The sequence below is a fragment of the Chiloscyllium punctatum genome, chromosome 1 (genome assembly GCF_047496795.1).
Source record: "Chiloscyllium punctatum isolate Juve2018m chromosome 1, sChiPun1.3, whole genome shotgun sequence".
In the NCBI taxonomy this organism is placed as follows: domain Eukaryota; kingdom Metazoa; phylum Chordata; class Chondrichthyes; order Orectolobiformes; family Hemiscylliidae; genus Chiloscyllium; species Chiloscyllium punctatum.
The window spans coordinates 92,787,585-92,803,829 of NC_092739.1; the positions used below are offsets into that span (position 1 = coordinate 92,787,585).

The 16,245-nt window shown below is 40.1% G+C and overlaps 1 protein-coding gene across 1 annotated transcript in view; it reads right to left on the reverse strand.

The window, feature by feature from the left end:
• LOC140477344 (zinc finger SWIM domain-containing protein 6) overlaps positions 1 to 16,245 on the reverse strand; it is a 189,713-nt gene that overhangs the window by 38,595 nt on the left and 134,873 nt on the right. The window contains exons 5-8 of the mRNA XM_072571040.1: positions 4,761 to 4,940; positions 2,528 to 2,704; positions 2,169 to 2,315; positions 904 to 1,032 (exon numbers count right to left, since the gene is read on the reverse strand). Of these exons, the coding sequence (XP_072427141.1) occupies positions 904 to 1,032; positions 2,169 to 2,315; positions 2,528 to 2,704; positions 4,761 to 4,940 (633 nt within the window). The remainder of the gene's footprint in view (positions 1 to 903; positions 1,033 to 2,168; positions 2,316 to 2,527; positions 2,705 to 4,760; positions 4,941 to 16,245) is intronic.

Consider the following 16,245-nt stretch of genomic DNA (forward strand, 5'->3'; position numbering starts at 1 on the left):
AACCAAAAGTTGTAATGACACTGAATGAGTACTCCGGAAGTACAGGCTCTGACGGCATGGATCTGAATCACTGCCTTCAGCTGGTGTGATTTAAATGCAATTAATAAAATTGGGCATTGAAAGATATGCACAAAATAACATTCACTTTAAGATTTACCTCCCTCTGAAATAGTCTAGTCAGCTCAGTTGAAGGGCAATTACGGATAGGCAATAAATGCTACCATAACTGGATATATCCACATCCCAAGAAGAATAAAGAAAACAAAAAAAATCTGATGAATGTCTAGACCTGATGGGCTGCACCTTAGATCTGAGAAGGGATGGCTGTCAAGACAGCAGATGCATGGGTTTTTGACCTTCATTTAACCAATGGTCATATGCATAGGATAGCAAATCTGAATACAGTATAGGTGATTGGACAGAAAACAGCAAAGATGGATAAACAGAACTTTAATGGAATTGCAATCTAACTAATAGAGTGTCTGCTCAGATGGTTGTGAACCTTTGGAATTCACTACCGCCAGGAATTACAGATATTCAGTCAATCTGCGCATTTAAATGACTGAGACTGAAAACTTTAGAGATGGAGATTTAAGAGTTTCAGAAAGTGGAGTTGACAAGTGAATGTTCAATGATTTTATTGAATACAAAAACTGGCCCAATCAGCTACATGGCATACTCCTGCAGTTCATGTTCTTCACACTGCAACTCAAAATTACAAGTGAAATTACATATTGTGCTTCTTCAACTTCACTACACTAAAACCCTGCTACTGCATGAAAATCAGACTAGTCATGGGCAATAGTTTGACTATTATCTTTGTATTGCATGACAAAAACATACGACAAAAATAAAGTGCTCTTTCATTAATACTTTGAACCATGCTGTCTGGGTCTCACATACCTGTAAATTCAGAAAATCCAGAACTTTCATCATCCACTCTGCAAGCATCCATGAGCGTGCTGAAGAGACAGCCAATAGGGTCCAGCGGATGACCTACCCAGCCTTCAAGGTTGGTTATTGTCGTGATTCCTTTGTGAAAAGACTCAAGTGTTTATGTGGAAGCAATCCATTGCGAGACTGTAATAACTAGCCACTTTCTAACTACAAACATTGATAGATCATCAATGCATCTTTTCTAGGTTCCTGCACTTGAATTGTACTATAAATCAGAACTGAGAGTTCATATTACTAAAATAGATGACAAAAGAACTGTCTCTAATTTGTCTGCTTTAGCATCTGCAGGGGATCAGTGGAAAAGACAGCCTTCTTCAAATCCACTTAAATTCAATAATATAAATAATAAAATTGAACCCCTTCTCAAAATGACAAGCCATTCAAAAGTGCCTTTAATGTGAAAAAGCACTCCAAGTATTCAGTTGGAGCATAAAACACCATCTGACACTGAGCCACTTGAGGGAATATTATGGAAATCACCATAAACCTAAGAGACAGGGGTAGTAAGATGGAGAGGTTTAGTGATAGTCTTAATCTCTGGAATTCTTTGGCACAATTGCCAATGATGGAGAGATTAGAATTCACATTCCACGTTGCTAACATTAGAGGAACACAGAGATCTAAGCAAGCTGTAAGGTTTGCGGAGATGACGGAGACAGCAAGAGTGAGGACATGAGACCATAGTGGGATCTGAAAACAAGGGTAAACATTTTAAAATTGAAGTATTATCAGACCAGGAGTCACTGCAGGTCAGAAAGCACTGGTGAGAGTAGAAGAGGACTAGGCATGAGCCAATATCAGTTTCTTGAATAAAGTCAAGTTTACACAGGCTGACCGGCAAAGTACTAGAGTAGGCAAGTTGAGTGGTACTGAAGGCATGAATAAGGAATTCAGTGATAGTGGAAGTAATGCAGGGGTTGAGTTGGGTGATGTTACAGAGTTGGAATTCACAGACCCGCTGACAGAAGTGTACATGGCTGAAAGTGAAATATGATACCAAGGCTGCAATCAGTCTGCTTCAGCATCAGACCATTCATAGAGAATGAACATGCACTGAAATGAGGATGGTGTGGTCAATCAGATCAAACACTATTGAGAAGGACAAGGAGGGGCGAGTTTACCAAGGCTACAGTCACACCTGAACTGAAAACATGAAATTGTGATCAAAGTGGATATTTGAAATACGGAAGTTACAATGTTACTCTGCTTACCTTTCCTCTGTGCCTGAAAAATTTCGAGCTGTTTTTGTTGCTGTCGCCTCAGTGTATTGACAATTGCTATGGCTAGTCTCAACGCTTCTCTGGGATATCCATGAGACCGCAATGCATCTACCCGAGCACAAGCTGTAGGGACGTGCTCTATAATTCCAAGGGAGTGCAGGGAATTGTAAAAGAGAAAAAAATAATAGTGCAATGACTCCATCTGACAACAATTCAGATCCTGGCAGAAGCTCCATATTAATGGAGCCGCAGTTAAAAGCAGGCATTGTATTCACAGTCAGGCCTCAAGTAACACAAAAACTGGACAAAATCACAAGGCATGCAAATGTATTTCTGGTTTAGCCACTTACCATGCCATAGGGGCCAACCATGAGAGTCAAATAGTGAATTTTCACCATCACCATGGTAACAGTAGTTTGTGTAGAGGTCACTGCTGATAATGTGCTGTAAATGGTTGTCCTGCCAGTGGAGATCACATGCCTCAATGGCACGTGTGAACACAGTCCGATGAGGCCTATTTGCAGTATCTGTCAGTGATTTGAGAAAGATATGTCAATTGTTTCCATTGTTAAAAGAAAAACACAAACAGCAGCTAACAGAATTCACTTCTGTGTAAATCACTGTGGTCTCTATGCCTTTCTCTTAACAACATGTCAAACTGCATTATGAACATAGACAGAATAATATGTGCATGCCAAGCAATTCCACCAGAATTTTATACATTAAGCCATAATTCATGGACACGAAGTAGGCTTGGGGCAACCTGACAGATGCAAGTAAGCATATGTAGCCCACTAGCTGCTGCAGCCTGTAATCAGCACTATAATGTAATGTGCAAGAGACAGCTCTGTCGAGAATCAAGTTTTTTATCTAGGTTAGAAGAGGTTGGTGAAGATGGAAACAGTAAGTTACAAAGATACATAGATCAAGTGAGTGGGCTAAAGTGGGAGATAATACTCAATGCAAGAAAGTGAAAAGGTCATCCACTAAGTAGATTGAAAGAAATCGAAGATACGTGCTTAACAAAGAACAGGAGCTGTGGAGGAGCAAGGGTGCCTATGCATACAAGTCTCAGAATTTGGTCCATAGGTTTTAAAAAAAATAAGAGTAATCAAAGAAACTGCTGAAACACTAGGCCTAATTCTAAGGAGGCTGGATTAAAAAATGGAAAGAGCTTCTTCAGCTGTACAGAGCCATTCCAGTCGAGAGAAGTTCAAAAAGGTTAAAGAGAAATCAACACAGCAACAATAGAGTAACGATTGCCATCGTTGGGACAATCAAGGAAGGAACAGAATATTCAGGTTCAGGTAGGCCATTCTGGTGAGAAATCAAGAGCATTTTCTCAGCCCCACAAATATGAAATTGGAGTCTTCCAAAGGCAAGGATGCAGAGATCCTTGAGAATTTCAAGATCTAGGGAGACATCGTCCTCTAGCTAAATATACCAAGGGCTGCAGAACAAGTTGGGAAATGACTCTGAAGTTGAGATTAGATTAAGCACAAACAGAATGACTCCAGCAGCTGAATGGCCTCTTCTAGTTGCTGTGTTTTATACTCTTACACACTGGTTTTCCTAGCATTCAGGAAAAATAAATGCTGAAAATGACAACTTGAATTTTTTTTTCTGCAGCTGCTGGTACTATGGCATTTGCACTCTTCTGCAAATCGAGCAGATTGCACATTACCAGGAGCTCCACTGAATCAGAGATCTCCTGCGCCTAGTTGCAAAAAATCTTTTCATGGTCTATGAAACATAATGATGTGAAAGTCACTTCACATAAAACAAAACCAAATTTCTAAGTGCTGGATTTTCCACACATTCTAAAAACTCTAAACTCAACAATCAGATATCACAAATTACAATCATTCCAGATTTAGTCATTACCAAAATGGAAAATTACTTCAATAAAATTATTTTCCTTCAGCTCTAATTAAATTTGAGATAGACATGGTCTGTTTATCTCAGTTGTACCAAAGTTTAAACTTGAACCTCCAGAAGAGATATGAAAACTTGTTCGTAGTTTTGAGTTTAAAAATCGATATCTGTAGTTTCTTACTCAAACATTTTTCCCCTTACGCCTCCATCAACTTCATTTTTAAAAAAAATATGTATCCACTGTGCATTTAAACAATAATTTGGTGTTTGTTTCCACCCACATTTCTAGGATGCATTCCATTTCCTCTAAGTAAATACATAATAAATAATTCCACCTGCACCCTTTTGGTAATAACTTTACACTCATGTCCTCCAGCTACTTATTAGCCCATGAAAACATTGCTTCCTTTATTTACATTAGCAAAATTCTCCAACAGTTATGTGCCTTTGCATTGGCTTTTGTATACTAGGGGAAGGAGTCCTAGCTTGACACACAACATTATAAATATATTGCTTCATAATATGCAAGTACCATTGTCAAGGACAGCATTTGATGTAGCTTTCTAACTGCCCTTGAGAAGTCAGACCATTCCATTTGCATCTCGATTCCTACCATCAGCACCAAACAACGCGAGGTTGCAGAACAACCAGAAAGAGCACTAATGCATTATAATTGACTGGAGAGTAAGTCCTTAAATTATTCCTCACCTTGGTTAGCATTTGCACCCTGAGGCAAAGCATTGGTTAAATTGGGCAGCTCATTGCCATGGTTTCCATCCTCCCAGGGACAAACATCAACACAGTTCCATTTTTTGAGCTGCTTTAGCCAACCTGCTTTCTGTTCAGGCTTGCAATGGGGATTTAAGACTATACACATCCACAGAGCACCTAAGAAACCAAAAACAGACAGACATTAAAATGATGCCAACAAAATCTCAATTTTGAAACAAACTGGAAATTTAAATTTTCATCAGCATTAATAAATATTGAGAGCAAATAGTCTCCAGTCATAGTGCCAATTTACATAAATAGCAAAAAGGCCTTTTAGTATTTGGCATTTTTCATTTCTCAATTGAAATTAACTCATGATAAAGTGTCTCATAACTGGAATTTAACCAGCTATTAGAATATCATTTTTACAGAGCAAATATGCTAAATAAACACAAGGGTGACAGAAATCTCAGTGCGCAAAGCTTCTGAAAGTTAAGAGGGGGCACACAGCATATATATTCACCACACTGTATTCACCAGAAATTAAACAATGTACTTCGAGCTTATTTTTACATAATTAATTATGCAATTCAGTGATAAGGATGTGACATGTGTGTGCCTGGTTGATGTTCTATAATAAAGCTTTTCTTAGCTTTGTAATTAAGAATTCCTATCGGAATAAACTTCAGACCAATCACCCAATCTGCTTAGAAAACTCTGATCAAATTTTGACAGCTGTGACAAGCAACACCACAGCAACTGAGAAATTCCACAGGGTTCGAAAATAAAGTGAATTTGTCTCATCTCCCAATGTCAATGGATCCTTTTAAAAACAGGATTGCAGAATATGGATCCATCTCATCATCAAAAACCATTAGTTCTTGAGCAATACTCTATGTAGACCACACTCTGTTGAAAGCAGTTAAACAGCTTGAAGTGTTATTTACAGGCAAACAGTCCAACAAACAGGCACTTGACACTACCCAGCGCAAAACAGTTTACTTGATGGACACAAAGAACAAAGTTACAGCACAGGAACAGGCCCTTCAGCCCTCCAAGCTTGCACTGATCCAGATCTTCCATCTAAACCTGTCACCTATTTTCTAAGGATGTCTATACTCTTGCTCCCTGCCCATTCATGTATCTGCCTAACAACTGCGTTAACAATACGATCGTGCTTGCATCTAACACCTCTGCTGGCAATGTATTCCAGGCACCCACCACCCTCTGCGTCAAGAACTTTCCACACATATTTCACTTAAACTTTCCCCCCTCACTTTGAACCAGTGACCCCTAATAATGGAATCCCCTACTCTGGGGGAAAAAACTTCTTGCTATCCACCCTGTCTATACTGCTCATGATTTTGTAGACCTTAAATCAGGTCCTCCCCCACCCAACCTCCATCTTTCCAATGAAAATAATCCTAATCTACTCATCCTCTTTTCATAGCTAGCACCCTCCATACCAGGCAACATCCTGGTGAACCTCCTCTGCACCCTCTCCAAAGCAGTCACATTTCTTTTGGATATGTGGTGACTAGAATTGTACATGGTATTTCAAATGTGGCCAAATCAAAGTCTGATACAACTGTAACATGACCTTTCAACTCTTATATTCAATACTCCATCCGATGAAGGAAAGCATGGTGTATGCCTTCCTGACCACTCTATTGACCTGTGTTGCCACCTTCAGTGAATAATGGACCCAAACACCCAGATCACTGTACATCAATTTTCCCCAGGGCTTTTCCATTTACTGTTTAGTTTGCTCTTGAATTGAATCTTCCGAACTGCATCACCTCGCATTTGCTCAGATTGAACTCCATCTGCCATTTTTCTACCCAATTTTCCAATCTATTTATATTAGGCAGTATTCTGACAGTCACCTTCACTATCTGCTATTCCACCAATCTTAGTGTCATTGCAAACATGCGAATTGGACAACTTCTAGCTTCCTCCAAAATCATTTATGCATATCACAAACAACAATGGTCCTAGCGCAAAACCCTGTGGAACACCTCTGGTCACAGGTCTCCATTTTGAGAAACTCCCTTACACGACTACTCTATCTCCTGTTGCCCAGCCAATTCTCCATCCATCTAGCTAGAACACTCTAGATCCCATGCAACTTCACCTTCTTTAGCAGCCTTCCACGGAGAAGGTGAAGTCGCATGGCGTCAAATGCCTTACTGAAGTCCATGTAAATGATATCTACAGCCCTTTCCTCAACCAACCAACTTTGGCACTTCAAAAGAATTCAATTAAGTTGGTACAACATGACCTTCTCCGCACAAAATCATTTTGGTTATCACTAATAAACCCATTTTCTTCCAAATGGGAATAGATTCTATTCCTCAGTATCTTCTGCAACGGCTTCCCAATCACTGATGTCAGGCCCACCAGTCTATTACCATCTAGATTATCCCTGCTACCCTTCTTAAACAAGGGGACGACATTTGTAATTAGCAGTCCTCAGAGACCTGAGTGTTCAAGGATACTGCAAAGGCTCTGTTAAGGGCCAGCTGTTTTCTTTCTCGCTTCCCTCAGTAACCTGGGATAGATCCCATCTGGACCTGGGGACTTGTCCACCTTAATGCCTTTTAGAATACCCAACACTTCCTCCCTTCTTATGCCAACTTAACCTAATCAATATCTATCCCTAACCTCAACATCAGTCATGTCCCTCTCCTTGGTGAATACCGATGCAGATAACTCTCAGAATCTCATCCATTTTCTGACTCCATGCATAACTTGCCTTTGTCCACATGCACACTTCATTTTTCCACTTAGCTAGTCTCAATTTCACCTGTCATTCATCGTTCCCTAACCTTGCCATTTCTATCCCTCATTTTCACAGGAACATAGCTTTCCCCCCAATTTAGCACTTTTTCTTTAAGACCACTCGCATCTTTGTCCATGAGTATTCTAAAATTTATGGAATTGTGATCACTATGCCCAAAGCAATCCCCTACTGAAACTTCAACCACCTGGCTAGGCTCATTCCCCAACAGCAGGTTCAGTATGGCCCTTCCCAAATTGGTGTAATTACATACCGCTCGAGGAAACCCTCCTGGATTCTCATTACAAATTCTACTCTATCTAGACCTCCAACACTAAGTAAATCCCAGTCAATGTTGGGAAAATTCAATTCTCCTATCACCACCACCCTCTTGCTCTAAGTCTTTCCATAATCTGTTTACATAGTTGTACCTTTACGACATCCACAAGCACCAATCCGCCACCACCAACACTCAACAGTAGTGTGACCTATCTATAAGATTAACTGCAAAAAAAAATCCAAAGATCTCAATCTTCCAAACCCATGACCACTTCCATCTAGAAGGGCAAGAGTAATATCACAAGCTGCAAGTTCCCCTCCAAGCTACTCACCATCCTGGCTTGGAAATGTATCAACATCCCTTCACTGTGCCTGGGTCAAAATCCTGGAATTCTATCCTTAATGGCATGATGGGAAAAACCTACAATACATGGACTGCAGTGCCTCAAGGTGCTAGCTAACCACCACCTTCTCAAGGGCAACTAGGGACAGACAATAAATGTTGGCCAGACAGCAATACCTACGTCACATGAATGAATTTTTAAAAAAACTTGCCTTGGAAGTGTTCAACATGGACTCTGCCATGATCATTCAGCTCCTGACCTCATTGCAAACACGGTCCAAATACTCAAGCAGCCTGCTTGATTGGTACCATATCCACTACCTTTAACATTTATTCTCTTCTCTGACATACAGTAACAGGTTGTGCATCATTCACAAGATACATTGCAGGAAGTCCCAAGATTCGTAAGACAACACCTTCCAAACCTTCCGTCTAGAAGGACAAGATCAGCAGATACATGGCAACAGCATTATCTACAAGTTCCTTGCAAGCCACACATAATTCCAAATTGGAAATACACAGCTACTTCTTCAGCTTCACCAGGTCAAACACTAACAGTAACATGGGTGCCCTTACACAGCACATGGACTGCAGTTGGTCAAGGCAGCAGCTCACCACCACCTCGTCAAGAGCAACTATGGAAGAAGGCTTACCTAGCCAGCGAAACCTGGTAGTGAATGAAAAAAAATGTTTTGGTCAGACCACAGAAACGCTGGTACTAAGTGTCAGATGTGGTTTTCACAACTTAGCTCCTGTCCAATGCCCACCTTATCACAACATGAAGCCATCAGGGCAGAAAGTGTTGGACATAATATAATTCCAAACTAAATACCATGAAGCGGTCTTGCGCAGGAACAAAGATAACATGTAGTCAGAATAATTTGCTATTACAATGAACAATAAATATCAATTTTTGAGCCATTGGTCAGCCTCACAATAAATGGCTCCGAACAAGGTCTAAATTAATCATTTTTACACACTCTTCATTAATTGTTGCCTGGTTAGCAATGAGTGTTTGCACAGGTGTGCAAAACTGTGGGCCTCAGCAAACAAACTTTTATGAATAAAAGCATTACATTCATCTACTGCAGAATGATTTTGGAGCCTGCAGCTCAATTCAGGCTTGCAAATCAAAAGTAATGAAATAAAATGCACAAGTGTCAATTTTGAGAGACAGGGAGATGGATTGTGCAGCTCTTGGCTCATACCCCTTCCCCCACTCACTACAGCACGCATGCTTCTAAATAATTAATCCATGCTTGACAATGTGCAGATCACACACTGCTAATGCACACCTATTTAAGGCTACAACTGCCACAAATTTAGATAGACTGTCACAACCACATACCAATTACTACTGCAGCCTGTGTGTGTGGCTAAAATGCACTTGTCTTGCCTAAACAGAAACTGGGGGGTATGAGGGAGAAGCACAACTTCTTCACTGCATCATGGTCTTAATGGATTCATGACGAAATAGAGCAAACAGATTTTGATCATCCAATACAAAAAGTATAATTCTGGTGGAAAACAAACTTCCATTTGATTCACAGTCATAACATGATTGGCTACTTTGAACCATACAGTTGAACTCAGTCTAATGACACCATTTAGTTTTATACCCAGGATAATTTATAAAGAATTCAAATTGTGTTTGACTGGTACATAAGAGATTCTTTAGTGTAAGTATGCAAATATCATGTTTCCCATTAAATAACTGGATACTAACTCACACAGCGCTATGCAATTTCATATTCATGCCATTGGGGAAACAGTACGAATAAATTACAACTGATGTATAGGAAAGCTCCAGAGAAATGTTAGTTCAGCTTCTGTTACCAGAGGAAAAGAGACAAAAAACAAACATGCTGCTAAAAATGTTTTAAAAAGATGATAACCCATTTCAACAATAATTAATTCCAATAAAGTTTACAAGCAGATCAAAATTGTGCGATTTGTCAATTGCTTAGTTACAACCAGTCACACATTTGAAACTATTACCTGAATTGACAAGCTCTCCTGTACCACTAGCTGTATTTTGCTGTTGCAGGCCTGGTCCTGGTGCTTAAAATAATAAGGCAAGTGATAAATGCAGATCAGCAAGGACATGTACGAGAGACTTGGTTTGGTTTGGGATGAGACACAGGCAGAGCTTGAATGAGCTGGAAACTGTCTGGAGTGACTTCGAGTCAGTCTTGGAAGTAACAAGCAAATACAGAGGAACCTCTATTATCCGAATACCAATTATCCGAAGGAGATCTCCAGGTCCCGATGGAAACATTACATCAAAGACATGTTTCCAACAGTGATCGCATCTTTTATTTACAGTGATTAAACAGGCACTGTCTCCAAATGACTGACCTCCTGCCTCTCTCTCTCTACACTTTCCCTGGAGTTCTACACAGGCATGCACCCTAAACCCCCCTTCCCTAGATAGTCTCTCCAACACTGTCCTGTACAGGGCAAAGGTGGAACCGGTCAAAAAGTTGCAGTAAAATGTTTGTGTACGCATGCGCTATTTGGCAACTTACCCCACAAAAGCAACAGCAGCAGCAGCAGTCTTGTTGTTGGTGTACAGTCTGGCTGCCTTGGAGAGGGGGCAGGGGTGCGCAGGGTTGGGGAGCTGGCAGGAGGGCAGTGTTGGACAGGGTTTGTTGGGGGGGGGGGGGGGGGCATCCGGGGCAGGGTTTCGAGCACTGTGTGCTGCTGCAGTCCCCTGAACAGGAAGCAGACTTTAAAAACTCAAAGCCCTAGAGGAGAGGCATTTAAATCGATTAACTGAATAATCGATTATCTGAACGAAATAGTGCCCACCCATCACATTCAGATAATCGAGATTCCCCTATAAAAATATTTCAATAGTTTAATCACAAATGGCAAAGATAGGCAATGTGATTAGATTCCCTGCAGTGTGGAAACAGGCCCTTCATCCCAACAAGTCCACACCAACCCTCCCAAGAGTAACCCACCTGGGCCCAATTTCCTCTGACTAATGTACCTAACACTATGGGCAATTTAGCATGGCCAATTCACCTGATCTGCACATCTTTGGACTGTGGGAGGAAACCAGAGCACCCGGAAGAAACCCACGCCGACACAGGAGAACATGCAAACTCCACACAGACAGTTGCCAGAGGCTGGAATTGAACCTGGGACCCTGGTGCTAAGGCAGCAGCACTAACCACTGAGCGTCATCTCAGTGGTGTAGAGGATTTGGAATCAGATGCATCTTGGTGTTGATCATGTCACATAGCATCACATAACAGGCAGCGTGAACTGGGCAATGAGCTTCTCTTGTATTTTGAGTTAAAATTCCATTTATGAATAGAGAAGTTTCAACTGTAAGAACAGTGATAATAATACCATGCAGTAATGTGGTCTAATTCAGGAATCCACGAGCCTAATAGCAGCATTTGCAGCATTTCAGTTACCAATAATTCTGACAGCAACTTGATATCAAAAAGGATGTACAAATTTATTGAAAAAAGGCTTCAGGGTAACTATCCACTCACACAACAACAGCATAGTTGAAATACTGCAAACGTTGCCCACTAACAATAGGTCACCATTACGGGTAATTATACAATTTACATTTTCTTCAAAAACAAAGCTTGATCATGTGCAGCAGGCAAGCCCTCAGCATACAGCCTTCTCTCAGAAGAGTGTCATGGTATGGACTCAGGGTCCTCAGATGACTGAATGTTTGATTTTTTGTCCTAATTCACTCCATTATTGAATTAAACTTTGATGTATTGGTCTTGACATCTGCTTCAAGCTGATTGTATTGTGTATGATACTTTAATCACTCCCTGTGCATTTTACAGTGGCTGCCTGATTAATGCAATAGATTACCTGGGCTATCGAAGGCAAGTGGGAATCATTGCCCTTTTCCAAACTACACTTCTTTCATTTGTTGAAAAGCAGACTACATACTGCATTAAAAAACAACCCAAGTTGAAGTAAATTAACAGATTTCATGAAAGGTTTTTGAATGCAGCATCTAAATACATTTTCACACAAATATTTCTTGTTAGGTTTGAACCAATGAACTTAGGGGCTTGGTTCGCAAGGAGGGAAGAAAGAGGTGGGGGAGAGTCACAAATAAAACAAATATAATTGCTCTTTGTTCTACGATGCAAAATCAAATCGAAACAATTTATCCAAGCTATCAAGCAACTGTTTGGCTGAAGAAAAATGAGAACTGACAAACACAGACTGTGTGACATCAGATCAAAAACTGCTTATGGTTTGTCTCTGCTGTGAACTGTTAAAATATAAAACAATTGAATATTCTTCAAACGAGGTCAGTTCACAGTTAAAATAAAAAACAAGTGAAAATTGAGGAACATTAACTAATGTATCCTGAAGGTGGGATCTTGGTTGGAGTTTCCAATATTTGTTGAGGCAGAGTTAGTCTACCATTAAATTTGTTATTGTAATCCCTGTGTTGACAAGCTGTTTGGGGGTCCATCACTCTGAACTATAGCAGACACTCATCTAATATTCTTCTACCTCAGTGGTTTTATCAGATTAAGCATCAGGGATTTAATTTAAGAGTTTCAGCTTTATTAGGCAGTCATGAGAGTGGCCTAGCTTTGGTAACAGGACCTGCTCTTAGGAATGACAAACATAATGAATCTTTCATACTACACTACAGCAACAAATAGTTCTTTTGCAGTAACATTTTAAATGCATTTTTTATTTAACTCTTTCACTAGATGTTCCTTCATGAAAATTCTGAACCTACCACTATACAGAAGGTCTATTTTTGTCAAAACAAAAAAGGTTTAAATTATTTTATTTATCTTGGCACAAGGACATCAGAATGTAGCATGCCCTTGTTCATGATAAATGGGGAATTCTGCCTCAAACGTAATCCCCATAGTCAAATCATCTATAAACAGACTATCTTCAGAGTGAGAAAGCGTTCAGCTCACAGTCAGCTTCAGACAGTAACTCGTGACATTTGTATTCAGGTCCTGCGTTTCCATGTGGCTAAAGGGCTTCCAATTTCATTTCACAGCCAGAAGCCTGCAGAAACACCAATTAACTTGCAGATCCCATTTGCTGACAAAAAAAAATCAGCTTCACTGCAATGCCTAGTATCTAGCAGTGCTCAGCATTTAATTCCAAAGCAGAGCCTTGAAGCAATGTGATGCTGTCACTAGCGCAGAGTTAACTGAACCATTTGGCTTACATGGAAACCCTATTCACTTCAGCATTCTACATGTCACCTTTCGTTATTGTTCAAAATCATAACCTCGGTCATGAGCACCAACTTTATCAAGCCTCAAGTCAATGAGAAGGTATCGGAACAGGTTCCCTTCATTTCAAAGCCAATTCATAGAGCCCATACATATAGACCAGGAGGCAATGAGAGCTTTAAGGGATCAGCAGATATAACCACCGTAGGCAAGAACCTATTCAATTCACAACAGAAGATTTCAATGCACTTTGCACTGGGATTAAGGTCAATTGCTTTATCCTTTCAGAGATTTTGCCCAAATAACCTCAGAACAATTATTGAGGGGGGAACATTACAACAAGATTGTCACTGCTATTAAAACATCATAGCATTTTACGTCTGGGAAAAGTAACACTTGTGCATAATTATAATTATTATTTATGAGTCAATTGTAAGATCTAAGTACCTTCATCCCTGCCAGCTTCGTAATTTAAAGTTATCCCTTTTGCATTCTTTGTTTTCAAGCAAGTACTACTCCTCAGGCTTGCTCCCAGACTAACACTAATGCTGAACTTTAAGTGTTCAGGAGGTATGTTGAGAATGGCGAAGGAGGATACAGAGCATATTCCCCAATTGCCAAGCACAATCGCAAGCTGAGAATTTTATGAATCTTCGCCATGAAGATGGACATAGTATTCTGTGGAGATGCACAACAAATTTGACTCTGCTAATCAACACCAAAATATTTTTGGAAATGCTATAACTATTTAGAAATAGTCAGTGCACTGCATCCTTTAATGATGAAGGTTTATGATATGATGATTATTACTATTATTTGGAAGTTTGGAGCAAGAGATCAAATGTGGAAAGATGCTTGAACATTGTTGCAGCTCTTCAGGAAGAATTGAGAAGAGGGACTGGCGACTGATTGGATCCAGCAGGGTTGAATGTATTTCAATTTAGGCAGTGTCCTATGGTGGCCATTGCTTTCTCAGAGCATATCATCCCAATATTTCAGTTCATTATCTCACTTGGGGTCCTGGCCCCAACTTTGAAAAGCCCTGATCTAGTCCTTGTCTCGCTGCTACAAGTGGAACCTGTGTGTGTACTGTGGCAGCTGTGTTTCCTGGATTGCAATAATGACTACTTCAAGTAGCAGTTTGACTGTAAAATGCTTTCGTCACAGCTTGAGCTCGTGTCAGGAGGTACATAAATGCAAGTTCTTTCCTATTATCAATGTATCGTTTATTAAATTATTTAACAAAGCATTTTTATGCAGCATCTCTATAATAACTATCAAGTTTCTTCACCGACATAAGGCAGGCAAATAGATTTGGGAGCAAAAACAGAGGTTGCTGGAAAACCTCAGCAGGTCGGGCAGCAGCTATGCAGAGAAATCAAAGTTAGCATTTCGGGTCCGGTAACCCTTCCTCTGGTGTTCTGAGGGAGTGTCATCGGACCAGAAACACTAACTTTGATTTCTCTCCACAGATGTTGTCAGACTGCGGAGCTTTTCCAGCAACTTCTGCCTTTGTTACTGATTTACAACATCCACAGTTCTTTCGGTTTTTATTTCATAGATTCGGGAGGTGACTGGTCACCTCAAGCTTTTTAGAATCATGAGATGCATAGTAAAGGTAAGGTCTTTCCCCCACAGTAGGGGATTCCAAACTAGAGGGCATTGGTTTAAGGTGGGAGGGGAAAGATTTGAAAAGGAACCGGAGGGGAAACTGGGTCACACAGAGGGTGGTGCATATATGGAACGAGCTGCCAGAGGAAATAGTAGAAAGGAGTATGATTTCAACATTTACAAGACACTTGGACAGGTATAGCAATAGGAAAGATTTAGAGAACGGATAAAACACCAGCAAATGAGACTAGCTCAGTTTAGGAAACCTGGTCAGCATGGATGAGTTGGACCAAAGCGTGTGTTTCCATTTTGTGTGACTATGTGCTCTTTCAAAGAAGAAAGGTAAGGAGAGAAAAGAGAACAGAACCAAGGGACATAGAATGAAAGCAAAAGGGCAGTGTGGGAAAAATCCTAGAGATACATTAACAATCAAAACTAGATATTCCAGAGACAAGACAATAAAACCATAGGCTCTGTATGTGAATACACATAGCATCATAAACAAGTGAAGAAATTGATAACACACATTCAGGTCAATAAGTACAATCCTATATCCATTATATAAAGCTGGTTGCAGGGCAACAAGGGTCTTGGATGTCAGGGGTATTAAAACCTCATCTAGCTTTTTGAAAGGTGAATAAGTAGCTCTATTAAATCAGGAATGGCATTTGTAATAGTTGATGACCTTGGTTCAAGAGATCAGGAGGGAGAATCCATTTGGGTAGCTATGAAAAATAATTGGGGAAATAAATCACTATTGAAAGGTGTCCTAAAGGCTCCCTGACACTTATCACAATATGGGGCGAAGTATTCAAGCATTGGACAATTATGCAAAAGAAATAGCAATAATTATGGTTCAGTCTCATCAACATATAAACTGGAAAAAAATCATAAGGGTAGCAGAAGCCTGGGTGAAGAGCTCATAGAAGGCTTCAGAAATAGTTCCTTCCAGCAGATTCTTAAACCACATTCTGGAATCAACCAGGGAGCAAGTTATGTGTAACTTGGTATTATGTAATATTTCATGATTAATGACCCCGTTCAGCTGTGCCCAGCGTAGAATGGAAAGTTGAGTTGGCTGACATAACCAGGTTAGGAGAAAGACCATTAGAATCACAGTGACAGACATTTAAGGGGATATTTCAGAATAAGCATATTCCCACCATAAAGAAGTGAGGACTCTCTCCTTTGGATAACTAAACAAGTTACAGAACACATATAACTCAAGAAAAAAAAAGTGTATAATTGCGCAAAGGAGGAGTGCCAATT